We start from the raw sequence: 17,726 nt of genomic DNA on the forward strand, positions 1-17,726 counted from the left end.
ACAATGAACTGTTCCAATTATACACTTATTTTCACATAGCTATGAGAAGCATTAAACATGGACGTGCGCGCGGTTGCTGTACTGTATTAAAGCTTTAATCAGGATAAAACCGTATATTAAAAGCTAACATAAGCAGTAGCATTTACAAATAACAGCATATCTAAAAGTATGAGACAACAACAAACAAAAAACATAGGCCTACCATTAAAAGCCATGCTTGCACAGGTTCTGCATGATCCTCTTCAATAATATCCTCTGCTTCTCATTCGGGCTCAAAATGATAAGCAATATTAACGACGCCATTGTTTACAATACAACCGGAGCACATGCCGCTGAGGTGAAGGGCGGGACGTTTAGACTAGACTAGAGGCGGTTTAGCCAATCACAACACACTGGGCTAGCTAACCAATCAGAGCCCATCGCCTATTTCTGAGGGCGGGGCTTCATAAAAACAGGAAAAGATCAGTCCGTTTCTCAGAGAAGGGACAGAGAGGTGTGGAATAATAATTCCAATAATGTGCAAAATAATGTGCTTTTTTTTTAAACTAAGCATTAACCCATGTTAGACTGCACCCAATAAACACAATCAAGCCTAGAAAAAAAACAGTGAACCACTCCTTTAAGGTTTTTTTTCCAATACTGAAGCACTGGATTGTCTCACCTGTATGTGTAACTGCAGCCCACTTCCATCTGTCCATTCACAACGCTTGGAGGAAGAGGGCCAGTGACACCCAGCTGAGACACACTGTACACACCTGCATTTAATTAATGTTTTTTTATCATTTAAAAATAGGAGTTCAAAAATAGTCTTTCAAAACTCTCATAGACTCTGCATTTTCTCACTGTGTATAAGAAGCATTTGGTGCATTTTCTGTGATACTGGAGCAGTTTGTCAGTGTCAGCATCTCTGTCATCTTCTGATCTTCAATAGTAACAGTAGCAGAGACTCTTAAACCTGAACAGATCATCAAAAATGTTTATGATCATAAACAATCATATAGCACATAAAAACTTCACTGAAGGAGAACCAACCTCCAGTATATTGCAGCTGGTCAAAAAAACTACAGGAGCAGTTTGGGAAAACTGCAGGCGGATCAGACCCGTCACACAGGTTTACACTTCCTTTAGTGAAGGTACATGAGAAGGCGGGATTTCCTGTGCTCTCTAGGCTCAAGGAAAGATGTAGAGTAATCTGTGTAGGAGAGGGCAATGGCTGGTAAAAGCAATCTTCTAAATATTAACTAAATGATTATAAGTAAATCATTCTAGACAATGTCTACCTTTCTAGAAGAATTCTCTGCCATCTGAAAAGAAAACAGCCGTGTCTGGAGAGAGTTTTTTGGGATGGACACCCATGAAGTATTTGAGCATTCATCTTGAGTAGAACATCTAGATAAAAACAGTAGTAACCAATATATCACTACAGAACTGTTTGCACACTGCTCATCTTGTCTATATAGAAGATAAGAAGTTAACATGCTGTTCTACAATTAGGCATATTTAGTGTAGATGCAGATCTCATGTGTGATGTGTGAAAAATCACATATGATAAAGACAGACTGACCTGTGTGTGTTCACACACCAGCCGCAGAGAGGATCCAGAGCAGCTCTGCAGTCTATCAGAGTGCTGTATTTCGCACACTGAACAACGGACTCTCTTCTTAACTACATGAACAACATGAGCAGAAAGAGACTGTATGACAATGCGATCTAACGCACAGTAAAGCATCAGACATACTGCCTGATTTAGTAACTGCATAGTTTAATTCAGAGGTTTCTAACTGTGGGGCATGAGAGAATCGCCTTTATTCACTGATTAAACAATGTCTCGGATCAGCTTTTTGGCTTATAGGGCAAACCATTCTTTTCATATTGCTCCTGAAATGCATTATTACTTTTTACTTACTCATTTTAGAAAAGAGTAAGTAATTTTAATTTAACTAAAATGTTATATACAGGAATTATTTATTATTCAATATTAAGATGTTTCTACTATAGTATATATACAATATATAATGTTTTTATTGTTTGTTAACTGGACATTTGTAAACTTCACCTGTTTCCTCAGAGCAATGTAAATATGTTTGAAATCTACTGGATCAAAGTGCATTCTGGGAAGCACTGCTCGTTCATCATCAGATTTAAATAACACTATTGGACATCCTGGAGTGAATTTCTCATCCAAAACAAGCTAGAAAAACAAACAGAAATACAAATCATGAATTATGACTGTAGTAATTCAAATGCAGAATTAGGCAACAGCTTAGAGCTATATTTGTAAATGGAAATGGTGGACAGATATCTAAAAATAAAAAAATTGAGAATAGTGAAAGTAAAGGCATGGGTGTATGAGATAGAGACCTTTATGAGTTGACCATCAGTTGTTCCTATGAACAGCGCAATCCAGGATCCACTTCTAACTGCTGCCACTGCTGACATTGAGCTGTGCTTGAACACCACAGAGAGCGGCTGAAGTTCAGTATCACTCTGAAACACAAACAACAAACTGAAACTTTATATGACTTTAGTTCAATTACGTTTAATCATGCAACAGATTCAGGTTATTTTATCTTTATATAGTAAAATGTTGTTCTTATTTTTAAAAAGCTTGTATATTAAAACACATGAATGCAAATTCCGACCTTTGAACCACATGGGTTTTCACCATAAGCACAGAAGCCCTTCACTTGGCCTTGAATGTTCCTGATGTCGTACAGAGCCAGCGCGCTGTTCTCCGGATCCTGCTGATTCTGCGCACTGAACACACCTGCCCAAATAACGCTGTTCACTGACGGAATAACGGTGCAGGCGACGAGCACTGGACGAGCTTTATCACTGCAGCATCGTATCGTTGCAGCCTGTAGGGATTTGATAATTTCTCTCTTTTTTCCTTTAGAGCTGTTCATCCACAGGACGAGCACTTTCCTCTCGGAGTCAGTCTTTGCGTTGAGAAATAAGTAGGATTCTGAGGGTGAAACTCTCTGGAATCCGCCAACAAACTCCACATCTCTCACAGTGCTCTGAATGCTGGCATCTGATCCTTCTGCTATTTTTGAGAAAATCCCACCTGCTTGAGACTGTAAAGTGCTCCACAAGGTAACAACAGAATACCTGGCATCTTGAGCTTTTGCATCGTCGTCTTTTTTCCCAACCAAAAGGTACCTACTGCTACCTGTACCGGCTATGAAGGCAACAGATTTCTCATCCTGTCGCGGTCCTATCAATATATTACGTTCATAGTAAATACTGTTTGTAATGTCATTTATATCAAGAACTTCACAATATCCATCATTAAAAGTCCCACACGTTATCAGGGTGTTGTTGGCGTCAAAAGGCACCAGAATGTTTACTCTGTTGTGTTCAGTGGCATCAGTGATGTCTTTCCTCTTCTCCTCAGAAAGATCGTGTCTCATCTGATGTAGTCGATGGTCAGTAAGAACAAATAACTTACCGTTACCAACTACGAAGTCCTTGATGTCTGAATCAAAGTTCACTGCATCGCCGTAAATGCAGTATTTCAAAAGTACAAGAATTCCAAGTAATCTTCTCATCTTGCATATCTGATGAGCAGCTGAAGTTCAGAGATCTTGTCACAGAGATGAACTGCTCTCAGACGCGTCCACTCGTGAAGTGGATAGAAGTGAAAACCGCAGCTCTAATGCAGATGACTTCCGCGCAACCAACAATCTATTGAGATGAGGGCGGAGGTCTACAAAGTACAGGAAAAATGTTGTTGGGTATTGGTACTGTGTCAAACTTTTACTCAAAGTATGCAAACGTTTATATGGCAGAGTGCAAGTAAAAAATCTATTCACGTACACGTTTAATCGCATTTTACATTCACCTAGCCATATTTAAAGGTAACAGTGGTTACTCGGTTAATTAAAACATTTAATGTTTTAATTAACCAAAGCAGTCAAGAAGAATGAGATTTATGGAGTTAATAAAACAACCTATTTAATCACCGTGTTTTCCAACAACTTTGTGCCCTAACTCAGTGTCCGTGCCTAACTAACTATGTAATGCTCAAGAAATAGATATGAAACAACATTGTTAATCTGATGAGCAGCTGAAGTTCAGAGATCTTGTCACAGAGATCAACTGCTCTCAGACGCGTCCACTCGTGAAGTGGATGGAAGTGAAAGCAGCGGCTCTGAAGGATGCTGATGACTTCCGCGCAACACGCCAACAAATCTGTAGCCCTGATTGCGACATTCAAGTTATACAATTTCATGATCAAACACATTTCATGCACAGAAGAAGAAATAGAGAAAGGAACAAGCCTGTACTCTCTTGAATTAACTGTATTGACAGCAGACTTTGTATTTAATAGTTTTGTGAAGTTCTGCAGTTTTTTAGTTAGCCTACTGCTGCACCCTTGTGGTCCATAAACAGCTTCATATTCAGAAAAGAACAGAATAGATTCAAATATAATTGATTGCCATTTAGATATAATTTGCCATTTGATGAGTTTTGCTCTGTTTATTTCTATTTTCTGTATAATCATAAGCTTCAGTGAATTAGTATCATAATTTAATTACATTATTTGATAATATGTATATCATTGCTGTTGACATTGGAGCGTCAATATACAAAAGACAGTCTCTTGTCGCCATCTACAGCTGTAATTATAGACCTAGCCTATATAAACTACAAAAGGAGACACTGAAAATCCCCATTAATAGCCTACTACACTAATCGATGACCAGAGTTAACTGCTATTTATGAATATAAATATTTACATTTATATCAAATCTTTTAAAGACTTTTATTTATAAAACAGTAGTTTTGATAATATTGTATCTAAAATTGAAGTTAAAGATTTGCTTTAGACATTTTAAGGTATTAAAATATCGATAATTGTTTATGAATTTTATGACAATTAATTTAGCTAGTAATATTACTGTAACAATTTAATTAAACGATATGTCCTGGTATTCTTTGTAGGCACTGTACACAAAAAGAAAATAATATTGTTGTACTGAAACCTTTTGTCTTGTCACTTGTAACAAATGCATGTAATCACTTGATCTTAAATTAAGAGTTGTTTTAATCAACAAAACTGTATTGTTAGCTTTTCTTGACAAGTCAATGTAACAATGCACTCGACAACTGATAAACACAATGCAAGATGTCCCTTTATGCACACCATATTTGACATCAGCAACTGAAGGCCAGAGCAACAGTAATGCTGGCGATTATGAGTGCAGGTTTTTTCCATAGCCTTGACTATTATTTTTCATGGAAGACTGGAAAATGCACTGAATGAAATTCTGGTTGTTCAGATTAATAAATTAAAATGAGCTAAAGCCACACAGTTGCATTTTATCACAACTTTATCGTGTTCAGTCCATTTAAAATGTAAAATTGAAGTTTACTAAATTCATTTGTGTTGGGACTACATGAATCATTTTTGTTGCATTAACTGAAACTGCATGAGTGAATTTTTAGTTCCCAGTATGATTTGCATATAAGACTGAATTGGAAGAGTAAATGTTGAAATTAAGTGTTGTGTGTTTTAAGTAAAGGAAAAAACCTGTTAGTGTTTAATGTTCAGTTATGTTGGACATTTAAAAGAGATCCTGTTGTTTGTTTTTGTGGTTAGTATTGTAAGAGCTTGTGGTTAGGTTGTGCGATGGTGTTTGATGCATCATTCAAAGAAGTTATTTGCATTTGTATACGCAAAAAGTTAAAAATGTTAACTTTTAAATAACTTTGTTTTAAAATTGATTGATTTTGAGACTGCCACTTCCTCTACAAAGTGTACACTGTTCATGTGCAGCCACTGGCCCCTCCTCCATAGGACACTCATGTGCACAAGACATCCACAACCTAAAGAGAAGTGCCACTCTTCACACATTAACACAGTCGTAGCCCCAAAACAGACATATACATACATACATACTGAACATTTCGTTCTAATTCTAACATAACATTTTCAAGTAAAACAAACATATTAGGGAATTAGCCTACATATTTAGGGCACTGGGAAAATTGTGTTAAAACACAAACATTGTATTTAATGGTTGCTTTACAACGTTAATAAATCTCTATCTTGACTTTATTGGTTAATTTAGAACGTTTAGGCTTGCTTTTAAATATGTGTGTGAATGCAAAACAATTAAAAGAGGACGCTGTTTTTTTTTACATGCACTCAGATAAGCTTTAGAATGCTTTGAGCAAAGGTCAACAGTAACCATAGAAGCTGCTGCTTTCACTTCCATCCACTTCACAAGTGAACGCATCTGAGCGCAGTTCATCGAAACTTCAGCTGCTCATCAGATATGCAAGATGAGAAGATTACTTGGAATACTTGTACTTTTGAAATATTGCATTTGCGGTGATGTGGTGAAATTTGATTCAGACATCAAGGACTTTGTAGTTGGTAACGGTAAGTTATTTGTTCTTACTGACCATCGACTACATCAGATGAGACACGATCTTTCTGAGGAGAAGAGGAAAGACATCACTGATGCCACTGAACACAACAGAGTCAACATTCTGGTGCCTTTTGACGCCAACAACACCCTGATAACGTGTGGGACTTATAAAGATGGATATTGTGAACTTCTTGATATAAATGACATTACAAACAGCATTTACTATGAAAGTAATATATTGGCAGGACCGCGACAGGATGAGAAATCTGTTGCCTTCATAGCCGGTACAGGTAGCAGTAGGTACCTTTTGGTTGGGAAAAAAGACGACGATGCAAAAGCTCAAGATACCAGGTATTCTGTTGTTACCTTGTGGAGCACTTTACAGTCTCAGTATGGTGGGATTTTCTCAAAAATAGCAGAAGGATCAGATGCCAGCATTCAGAGCACTGTGAGAGATGTGGAGTTTGTTGGCGGATTCCAGAGAGTTTCACCCTCAGAATCCTACTTATTTCTCAACGCAAAGACTGACTCCGAGAGGAAAGTGCTCGTCCTGTGGATGAACAGCTCTAAAGGAAAAAAGAGAGACATCATCAAATCCCTACAGGCTGCAACAATACGATGCTGCAGTGATAAAGCTCGTCCAGTGCTCGTCGCCTGCACCGTTATTCCGTGAGTGAACAGCGTTATTTGGGCAGGTGTGTTCAGTGCGCAGAATCAGCAGGATCCGGAGAACAGCGCGCTGGCTCTGTACGACATCAGGAACATTCAAGGCCAAGTGAAGGGCTTCTGCGCTTATGGTGAAAACCCATGTGGTTCAGAGGTTGGAAATTGCATTCCTATGCTTTTTTTTTTTTTTAAGGAGAACAGTATTTCACGTTGTTGAGCCATGGATAAGATTTGTAATAGAATTGTTGCAAGATAAACGTATATTGTTTTGTTCACTCTTTGAATAAAAACTGTCAATGTAAAGTTTCATTTGTTTGTGTTTCAGAGTGATACTGAACTTCAGCCGCTCTCTGTGGTGTTCAAGCACAGCTCAATGTCAGCAGTGGCAGCAGTTAGAAGTGGATCCTGGATTGTGCTGTTCATAGGAACCAGTGATGGTTAACTCATAAAGGTCTGCTTTATATTTTATTTTTCACTAGTTTCTTCCTCTCTATTTGGAAAACACTAAGTAGGTTGCATTGTACCTTGGGTTTGTGGGGCCTTAAGCATGATGATGAAAATGGACTCTAGGTGTAACAATTGTCATAATAATGATATAACTACTGCAAACACAACAAGTGGTTTCTTTTGAAGATAATGTCATGTGATGTCATAAAACAAATACGTAGAAGTAGATCCTGGATTGTGCTGTTCATAGGAACCAGTGATGGTCAGCTCATAAAGGTCTCCTTCACTTCTATCTCATACACATGTGCATTTATTTTCACAATTCTCAATGAGTTTTCATTTCTAAATACCTGCACCATTTCCATTTACACATATAGCTCTAAGCTGTTCAGTGTATTTGAACTACTACAGTCATAATAATTCATGATTTGTATTTCTGTTCTGTTTTTCTAGCTTGTGTTGGATGAGAAATTCACTCCAGGATGTCCAACAGTGCTGCTGAAATCTGATGGTGAACGAGCAGTGTTTCCCAGAATGCACTTTGATCCAGTAGATTTCAAACATATTTTCATCGCTCTGAGGAAACAGGTGAGGTTTAAATAATTTAGCCATGGGTGTAGAATGTGCCAGGGATGTGGGCGATGTGTCCCCTGCACAGATAAAGTCTTCCCCCACACATTTCATGGGACAAATTTGTTCACGTAGAGGTTTTCATGGACCAACGTGTATGTATAAATCTAGGATTTAAAGCTCCTTATAATATACAGTAATGTGTTAATTAGATCCTGGCTATCTGGGGAAAATAAATAAGTCAAATCAAATTTGATACCATGGTTTAACCACTATATGCCTGATAAGCCCTATTTATATACTTACAGGGGTGTTTAATGCCTTACTATTATTAGGTTTTTCATTTGGATATATGTTTAGAAATGATCAAAGACTACTTTTATCAAAGTTTAGATTTCAAATACATAGTCTTTTTTGTAATAGTGTGGTTTGAGTGACATTTTTATTTCTTTCCTAAACCATTGACTGTAGAAAAGTAAAGAATAGAATAGAATAGAATAGAATAATAGAAAAACTTGTATTACAGTTGAAATTATGTCCCCCTCACTTATGAAATGATGGCTACGCCCCTGGTAACAGCACATAAATAAATATTAGAATGAATGTAGCCGTCTGCTATACATGTTGTCCATTAATATAAATGTTTTCTTCTTCTTTTTGTATATCTATTATTGTTGGCTCTTCATAAAAAACAACATTATTTTTTCTAGATGGTGCAGTACAATTAGATCATTTAGACATTAGTCTTTTTTGGAAAGAATGTTTAAAATATAGCTGAAATTAATATTAAAAACCTCTTAACAAAAAGAAAAAGCTGGCTTTATAGAATGACTCTAAAATAGTGCTCATGTTTCTTATGTACTGCAGTTAAGAAGAGTGTCTGTGGTTTCGTGTGCTAAATACAGCACTCTGAAAGACTGCAGAACTGCTTTGGATCCTCTCTGCGGCTGGTGTGTGAGCACACAAAGGTCCGTCTGTCTTTATTACAGTCTGTCTGTCTGTCTTTATCACCCTGTGATATTTCACACATCACACATGGTATCTGCTCTAGGCTGCATCTACATTAAATATGCCTAATTGTAGAACAGCATGTTAACTTCTTATCTTCTATATAGACAAGATGAGCAGTGTGCAAACAGTTCTGTAGTGATATATTGGTTACTACTGTTTTTATCTAGATGTTCTACTCAAGATGAATGCTCAAATACTTCATGGGTGTCCATTCCAAAAAACTCTCTTCAGACACGGCTGTTTTCTTTTCAGATGGCAGAGAATTCTTCTAGAAAGGTAGACATCAATATCGTATTAAAAAAGTATTTTCTTAATTATAATTTAAAATATTTACAAGACTACTCTTTACTAACCATTGCCCTCTTCTACACAGATTACTCTACATCTTGCATTGAGCCTAGAGAGCACAGGAAATCCTGCCTTCTCATGTACCTTCACTAAACAAAGTGTAAACTTGTGTGACGGGTCTGATCCGCCTGCAGTTTTCTCAAACTGCTCCTGTAGTTTTTCTGACCAGCTGCAATATACTGGAGGTTGGTTCTCCTTCAAAGAAGTTGCATATGTGCTATTATACAATTAGTTTATATAGTCAGAATATTAATAATTATAATCATAAACATTTGTTGGTAATCTGTTCAGGTTTAACAGTTGTTGCTACAGTTACTATTGAGGATCAGAAGATCACAGAGATGCTGACACTGACAAACTGCTCCAGTATCACAGAAAATTCACCAAATTCTTCTTACACACAGTGAGAAAATTAAATGCAGTGAGAAAAATATCACAGTGCAGAAATGATAACACAGAGTTTATCTTTTATATTAACACATCATATGTGCATTTATGCAGGTGTGTGCAGTGTATCTCATCTGGGTGTCACTGGTCCTCAAAGCACTGTGAATGGACACATGGAAGTGGACCACAGTTGCACATACAGGTGAGACAATGTGACAAAAACAGGTGAGACAAAATCCTACAATTCAATGCTACAGTATATTGGTAAACTGCATAAATTTCATTAAGAGTTCAAATGATATTAATGCATTGTTGATAGCTGAAATATCATTGCGTTGGCTGAAATGAATTCAGGAAGTAAATGCATCACTCAAAGTTCTCTCTCTTTCTATCTTTTTTTAGGATGCATGTAAATATCTGCTCTCTCAGATGGTAGGAATAATTTGCTTGTGAACTTCATTTAAAACAACAGTTGTTTTTCTGTAGTTTTTACAATATAATTTTGGCAGCTGTGGTTGCCAGAATAATTTTGTAAAAAATACAGAAAAACTGTAAACATTTACGGCCAAAAAAACTGTCAATTTTACGGTATAAAACTGTAATTTACAAACAAGACAATTTGAATGTAAACCAGTAAATTCAACAACGCACACTGCTATTAAAATCTGTTTTGTACCTTTAACATACTGACAACCACCATAATAATGCAGGTGGTAAAAGAGAAAGACACATGAAGAATCAAAAAAGCTCATCACAAGTAGCTTCGCCACAAGCAGAAGTATATATAATATATAGAAGGTCATTCATGCAAACACAAAACACCATCATGGTAACACACATGATACTTAAATAATGCAATAAACTTTCATTAAACAACAGAAGCTGTAACATAAAGCCCAAATGTACATAACTGATAACAAAAGCTATTAAAAAACTTGATTATTTAAACAAAATACTTTAAAATGTGGAGTGTCACGCAGGGAATTCTGGGAATATCAGTTTACAGTTTTTGACGGTAAATTATACATTGATTTGTTCTTTTTTACTTCTAAAAACCTGTACAATTAACAGCATTTTACTGTAAAATTACATGAAATGTCTGGTTAGATATTTTACAGTTTTTCCCTGTATATAGTACGGGAACTTACTGTTAACCTATTAACAGTTTTTTTCCGTAGCGTTTTTACAAAATTTTACAGTTAAAATTACACTTATTTTTTACAGTGTATCAGCAGCAGATGTGTCACAATCACCTTATTTTTTTAAAATAAGTATATTTTTTATACAGTATATTATTCATTAGTAATTACATATATATTTTATTAATGTAAATTTATAATTAAATGTTATTATTATTATTAAGTTACTTTTAACTTCTATTGTTAATTAAAAATACTGTGGTCATATGGAGTTGAAATGAATTTTGTTCTGCTTTATGGCCTTTCTTTACTCAATTTTTTTGTGTGTTTTGTAGAAGCCGGAGATTCTGTCTCTGGAGCCGAACAAGGTTTCTTTCCATGGCAGAAACAATGTTTTACTAAGAGGAAGGAACCTGGAATCTGTCACTAAAATCCGTATTCAAGGGGATCTGGACTGCATTCCTAAAGAGTGAGACTCTGTGTGTTTGTTTAGTGGTATATATGAATGTGTGTAGATTCATATAAATCATACTGTATATTTTTACCTTCAGATCTCCAGTGTTTGATCGCTCCAGTGACACTCTAAGGTTCCACATTCCTCCCAGTGGAACTAAAGGAAAGGTGAAAGTGTGTGTTGTTACTCCTGACGACCGTTGTCATGGCAACAGCTTCATCACTTACAGTTCTCAGCCCAGCTGCACTGGAATACAGCCCACAGTCAGCTGGAGCAGGTCAGACCATTTCAGACTAACTTTCATGCTCATGGCAGTAAATCTAATGTCACACAGATAATTTTAGTCATGAAATTTGCAAGAATGTTGTTTATTTTGAAAAAATAAGATTTGCAAAGTAGTGATATGCAGAGATAACATTAGAACAGATGAAAAACAGAGAGATGGGAAGTCCATTATAGGGCTGACCTTAAACTAGTCTTCGTTAAAGTTTAGTAGGAGCAAACTGCTTCCTGACAGCCAGACCATTCTTAATATTTATCACAGTTTTCACTTTCATTGGTTGCGGAAATGCTGTGTTGTGTGTCGGTGTGTTTGTGTATGTGGAACTCAGATGCACAAAAGTGAGTGGTTGGAATTAAAGATTTAATACTGTACTTTAATATTGCTTAAGTATCATGTATTAATGGCTTAAATTGTTTTCAATCTCTTCATTTAGTGGTGGAAGGAAGATTCATATTCAGGGCAGCAATATGGAATTAGTGGAGTCAGTTACTGTACTTCCCTCTAATAAAGTGCTGAAAACACAATACAGCACAAGCTCAGGGGTAAGACGTGTTTATTACTCCTGCTGTATCTGACACAAATATCAGCTATTTATAACTTACAGTAAGTGAGTCTTCAAAAAGCCCATATTCACGCATGTAGTGCATGAAGTAATTCTACTATGTCCATTGAGGATCACTTATAATGTTAGTAGACGACGCAAATATCATTCATTCAGTGACCTGCGCTGGCAGGAGCCTTTTTAAAATAAAAAATAACAAAGTTATTAATGAGTGAAAGAAAAATCCATATTCCAAACTATGTTTTTACCCAAATACACTTTAATAAACCTAAAACCTTAAAAATGTATTTTTGGCATTTTTGCGATAGGACAGTATAGGCTGACAGGAATCAGGAAGCGAAAAGAGTGAGGCGGAATTGGGAAAGGTCCGCAAGTCGGGACTCTGGTGTGTTGCCTAAATTACAGCCCCACTACATTTTGGAGCGCTGTATCACCTCCGACTGTAATGATTTAAAAAAAATTTTTTTTTTTATGATTTTTGAGCTGTCAGGATGGATTTTGCGGGAAACTGCGTACATATACTCTATTTATCCATAGGTGTCACATCACATCATGTACTTTTTCTGTATACAGAGAAAAGTAGCTCTGGCTGTGAATAGTGTGAAGCTGAAATTTTGTTGTAACATCGAGCAAGAAAAAAATGACCATGGATGATTCCAAACCTCAAACCTCCAATGAATCACCAGTTGCAAAAAAAAAAAAGAAAATGTTATTTATTTATTCATCCGTGTAGAGGAGCAGAGTCTAAGCACAACCAAAGCATGCAGTTAAATTTTTTTAACCACTACATAGTGTATCTTAAAAAAATGGATTCCTCATGTCATTATGCCTTTAATATTTTTATTTAAAGCTTCACATGTATTAGAGTCATAATTCCATTGTCTCTGTTTCTCAGGATGTGTGGTTTCACTCCCATCCTTATGATCGCAGTGGTCTGTTTAGATTGTTGTTAAATGTTCAGAACTCTGCTGTGGACTGTGTGGATTATTTTTCCTACAAGTCTGATCCGGAATTCACTGAATTTACCACCTTAAAGGTGGCCAATGATCTACAGGTGAACATTCAGGTAAAAAAAAAAACTTCTTCAGAAGAGCAAGATCTGCCCCTTAGAATTTGAGCTGCCAACTGTGCATTGATGGGACTAATTATTCTTTTGGGTCTCTTTTTCTCAGAAAAGGGCAGATATGTTGAATGTGAGTATGAGTGAGGTGACTGTGACGGGTCTACAGGGAGATCAGCAGTATCGGTGTGTTTTGGAGAAGATTGAGTCCAATGCCGTCATCTGTAAGATTAAAGGAGAATCAGGAGCCGTCCCAGCAGTGGACTCACTCACTGTAACTATGTTTTTGGTATTTTCAATTGTTTGGTAATTCCATGGATTTTTAAAGTTCATTTGACTTGATAACACTGCTATGTTAAGTTTCATGTAAATCTTACTTAACTTTGTAAAGTTAAGTAAATTTACATTAAGATGAAAAGAAACTTATTTCATTGTCATTTCAGATCACGGTTGGGAATTATGTTCTCGGGATGAGTGGTACAAAGAATCTGTTCTGCCTCAGTCCACAGAATACACCTGGTCATGTATGAAGGAAAAATGATTCTCAGCATCTTCCAGGGGAAAAAAAAAGATGAAAAACTAGCATTTTTTATTCCAAAGACTAGATACGTTTATACATTTTATATCTGTTTTTATGCAATTATAAATTTGGACAGATGTTTTTTTTTCTGTTGCATTTTCTTTCTACTTTTTATATATTATGTTAAATTTATATTTCAGCTTTAATTGACACAATATGTTTTGTTATGTTAAGTTCACTGTGATTCATAAAAAAATATGATATAATGCTGTTTACATCTACAATAAGGCAGAATAAGAGATCGACTGTCAAACGTCTCCTGCCAGAGTCATTCTGTGGCTGAACAGCAGGTGGCGCTATCTACTCATTTAATATACACTGTATAAACAGTCAATTCAAAATTCCTACCTAGGACAGGTCTGTTATTAAGTACTGCAGTACAATTATTCTGTTGTCGAAGACTTTGATTGTAATTTTTTTCATCGTACACCTACACAATTATATTTTGCTGTTATCCATATACTGCATTAAACAGCATATTTACTAATAAAAATGCCTAATATACAGTATGAAATCTATTATAGTCTGGTCTATATTTAAATGGACAAATACACAGAAACACAACGTCATCAGAGCACAAATTTCAGAGCACTCAGCACAGTTTGCGCCGCATTATTAATCAGCTATCTACATTTTATGGCTAATTTTAAAGTCTTGTTCAGATTATTACTATAGTTACATGACTACACTGAAAAAAATGTTTCATTCATCTAATTAAAAAACTTTAGGGTAATGATTCACATCTATGTTTTTTAACTTGAGCCAATGAAAAATAAATAACTTGCCCTTGCCCCATTTTTGATGTGATTTTTAAATATAATAAGATAATTGTATCTATATCTAAACAGTTTATATCTAAATATATGTCATAGAATATTTACGTAATATCTTCAGGACACTAAAATATCTTTCAAAATCTTGTGGCCTACAGATCGGATATTTATCATCACGTGTAAAAGAAATTTCTAATTTTCAATAAATGTAGAATGCTTAAAACCATTTTGCCATGTGATATATCCTGCATAAGCACAGTGGCTGGACACCACAGGCTACATTTGTAGAAGAATTTCTGCTTAGAATTTCATAGTAGTGCCTTTATTGTGATACATTTTCAACATGTTTAGAGTAACACACACAGAAGTGGTTTGGGGTTGGGTGACAAGAGTTGTTGTCAGCTCGTGTAGTGTGTGACCCCGTTGCAGATCATTTACGTGAGCACCACAACGACTTCAAGACAGATAGCAAGTCATGTAGTCTGAACAGCACAGCGATCTGCCGACGTTTAAAGTTGTGTTGTCTGAACTAGGCTTAAAGGGTTAGTTCACACAAAAATGGAAATTCTGTTATTAATTACTCACCCTCGTGTTGTTCCAAACCCGTAAGACCTTCATTCATCTTCGGAACACAATTTAAGATATTTTTGATGAAATATGAGGGCTCTCTGACCCTCCCATAGACAGCAAGGTAACTACCACGTTCAAGGTCCAGAAAAGTACCAAGATGATCGACAAAGTAGTCCATGTGACATTAGTGGTTCAACTGTAAAGTTGCGAAGCTACGAGAATACTTTTTTGCGCAAAGAAAACAAAAATAATGACTTTATTCCACATTTTCCACAGCACCGCCACACGCTCGCGTCATGATACTGTCGTGAACGCGCATCCACAAGTGACGCAGTAGTCGTTATTTTTGTTTTCTTTGCACAAAAAAGTATTCTCGTAGCTTCGCAACTTTACAGTTGAACCACTGATGTCACACGGACTACTTTGTCGATCATCTTGGTACTTTTCTGGACCTTGAACGTGGTAGTTACCTTGCTGTCTATGGGAGGGTTCTTGTTCCGAAGATGAACGAAGGTCTTACGGGTTTCGAACAACACGAAGGTGAGTAATTAATGAAACAATTTTCATTTTTGTGGGAACTAACCCTTTAAGGCTGGCCACACACTTGAAGGTTTTAAAGCCGATTTGCATCCCCGAACAATCATTATCATTAGACAGTTTTAAAAATAAAAATATGGAGAGACTGTTGCAAAACCGGTAGGCATAGTCTATAGTGGATTAGTGTAATGTGGGACACTTTTTGCAATTTTGAATTGTGTATCATATTTCCATATGAAGCCAAAACAATCAATCAAATCTTATACCATTTTGAAATCCCCAAGATGTTTCCTAACTAAATCTGAAGAAATTTTTCAGATATTGTACTTAAAGGGGAAATGGCACACATTTTAGTGCTCCTTGTGCCAAATCGTTTAAGAATTTGTGGATTTTCTAATGTGGGACATTGTGTGCTCAAATCTGGGACACTATGTTTTGTGTTAGAAATAGTTTAATTTTTACAAAGCAAACTTCACATTTAACACTCGAACAACACGAAGGGGAGTAATTAATGAAACAATTTTCATTTTTGTGGGAACTAACCCTTTAAGGCTGGCCACACACTTGAAGGTTTTAAAGCCGATTTGCATCCCCGAACAATCATTATCATTAGACAGTTTTAAAAATAAAAATATGGAGAGACTGTTGCAAAACCGGTAGGCATAGTCTATAGTGGATTAGTGTAATGTGGGACACTTTTTGCAATTTTGAATTGTGTATCATATTTCCATATGAAGCCAAAACAATCAATCAAATCTTATACCATTTTGAAATCCCCAAGATGTTTCCTAACTAAATCTGAAGAAATTTTTCAGATATTGTACTTAAAGGGGAAATGGCACACATTTTAGTGCTCCTTGTGCCAAATCGTTTAAGAATTTGTGGATTTTCTAATGTGGGACATTGTGTGCTCAAATCTGGGACACTATGTTTTGTGTTAGAAATAGTTTAATTTTTACAAAGCAAACTTCACATTTAACACTCCTGGTTAAATGTGTATATCCATGTTTGCTGAATTAATTTAGTAGGCCTACGGTGTGTTTGCTGTCTTCATCAGTTTGTCTAAAAACCTAGTTCCCTATATGTTCACATGTGGAATGTTAAATACAACTATACAACAGAAATCTTATACTATTTAAAGGAATTTATTTAAAAAATGTCAGATTTCTAGCAGCAACAATAATAATAACCATGTAATGAAGTCAAAAATATAAAATTGGACTTAATAAAGATAGCAAAATAATTTCATGAACGATTTTAAAAACATTCAAACTTTGGAACATGGAATGCCTTTAAAACTGTTATTAAACTTCTATACTCTTCTTAAGAAGAGTATATTGCTCATGGTAAGGATATGGAACATGTATTTTCAAAAGCATATGTTAAGCAAATTGTAATGTAAAACACTCCATAACAGAAATTAGAAGCCCTGGCCGGTCATGGCTTCATCATGGTCCAAGATCTTATCGTCTTCTAGTCTCAAAATTTTTAATCTGGATCCTAAAACAAATAATATTGCTTCATTATAAGGCCAAAAATTAACAAAATTACATGTATGGCATTTAACTTTCTTAATGAACATTTTATCAATTGAATAACATCGAATATTTGACTGTCCCACATTAGTCAAAACGTGCTGTCCCACTTTTGAAACATCCTTTTCTAAAGTGGGACGACAAAGATTTCTTTAAATAGAACATATTCTTAACACATTTTAACAATATTATTGCAAAATTTGTTGTACAAATACATCACAAATATAATTTGATAACAATTTAGAACATTGTTGTTTTTGTTAAACATTTAGAACATCAGTGTCCCACATTACACTAATCCACCCCTACTCTTTGTGTATGTGAAGCAAATTATTTTTGTACATAGTAGTTACGGGCTTTATGATATTTTTCAGGCTAACAATGTTGTTTCATATCTATTTCTTGAGCATTACATAGTTAGTTA

General features: G+C 35.7%; 1 protein-coding gene and 1 pseudogene across 1 annotated transcript in view; one reads left to right on the top strand and one right to left on the bottom strand.

Moving 5' to 3' along the window:
* The window catches only part of LOC107664865 (plexin-C1-like), a 23,460-nt gene extending 19,862 nt beyond the window's left edge, over positions 1–3,598 (bottom strand). Inside the window, exons 1-8 of the mRNA XM_016455545.1 lie at positions 2,643–3,598; positions 2,362–2,487; positions 2,057–2,191; positions 1,565–1,665; positions 1,281–1,389; positions 1,033–1,192; positions 844–955; positions 662–755 (exon numbers count right to left, since the gene is read on the bottom strand). Of these exons, the coding sequence (XP_016311031.1) occupies positions 662–755; positions 844–955; positions 1,033–1,192; positions 1,281–1,389; positions 1,565–1,665; positions 2,057–2,191; positions 2,362–2,487; positions 2,643–3,551 (1,746 nt within the window). The 5' untranslated portion in view covers positions 3,552–3,598. The remainder of the gene's footprint in view (positions 1–661; positions 756–843; positions 956–1,032; positions 1,193–1,280; positions 1,390–1,564; positions 1,666–2,056; positions 2,192–2,361; positions 2,488–2,642) is intronic.
* A 2,687-nt stretch (positions 3,599–6,285) lies between these two features.
* Positions 6,286–13,837, top strand: LOC107664841 (plexin-C1-like; annotated as a pseudogene).
* Positions 13,838–17,726: the final 3,889 nt, after the last annotated feature.

The sequence above is a fragment of the Sinocyclocheilus anshuiensis genome, unplaced genomic scaffold, assembly GCF_001515605.1.
Source record: "Sinocyclocheilus anshuiensis isolate Anshui unplaced genomic scaffold, SAMN03320099.WGS_v1.1 scaffold299, whole genome shotgun sequence".
Classification (NCBI taxonomy): Eukaryota; Metazoa; Chordata; class Actinopteri; order Cypriniformes; family Cyprinidae; genus Sinocyclocheilus; species Sinocyclocheilus anshuiensis.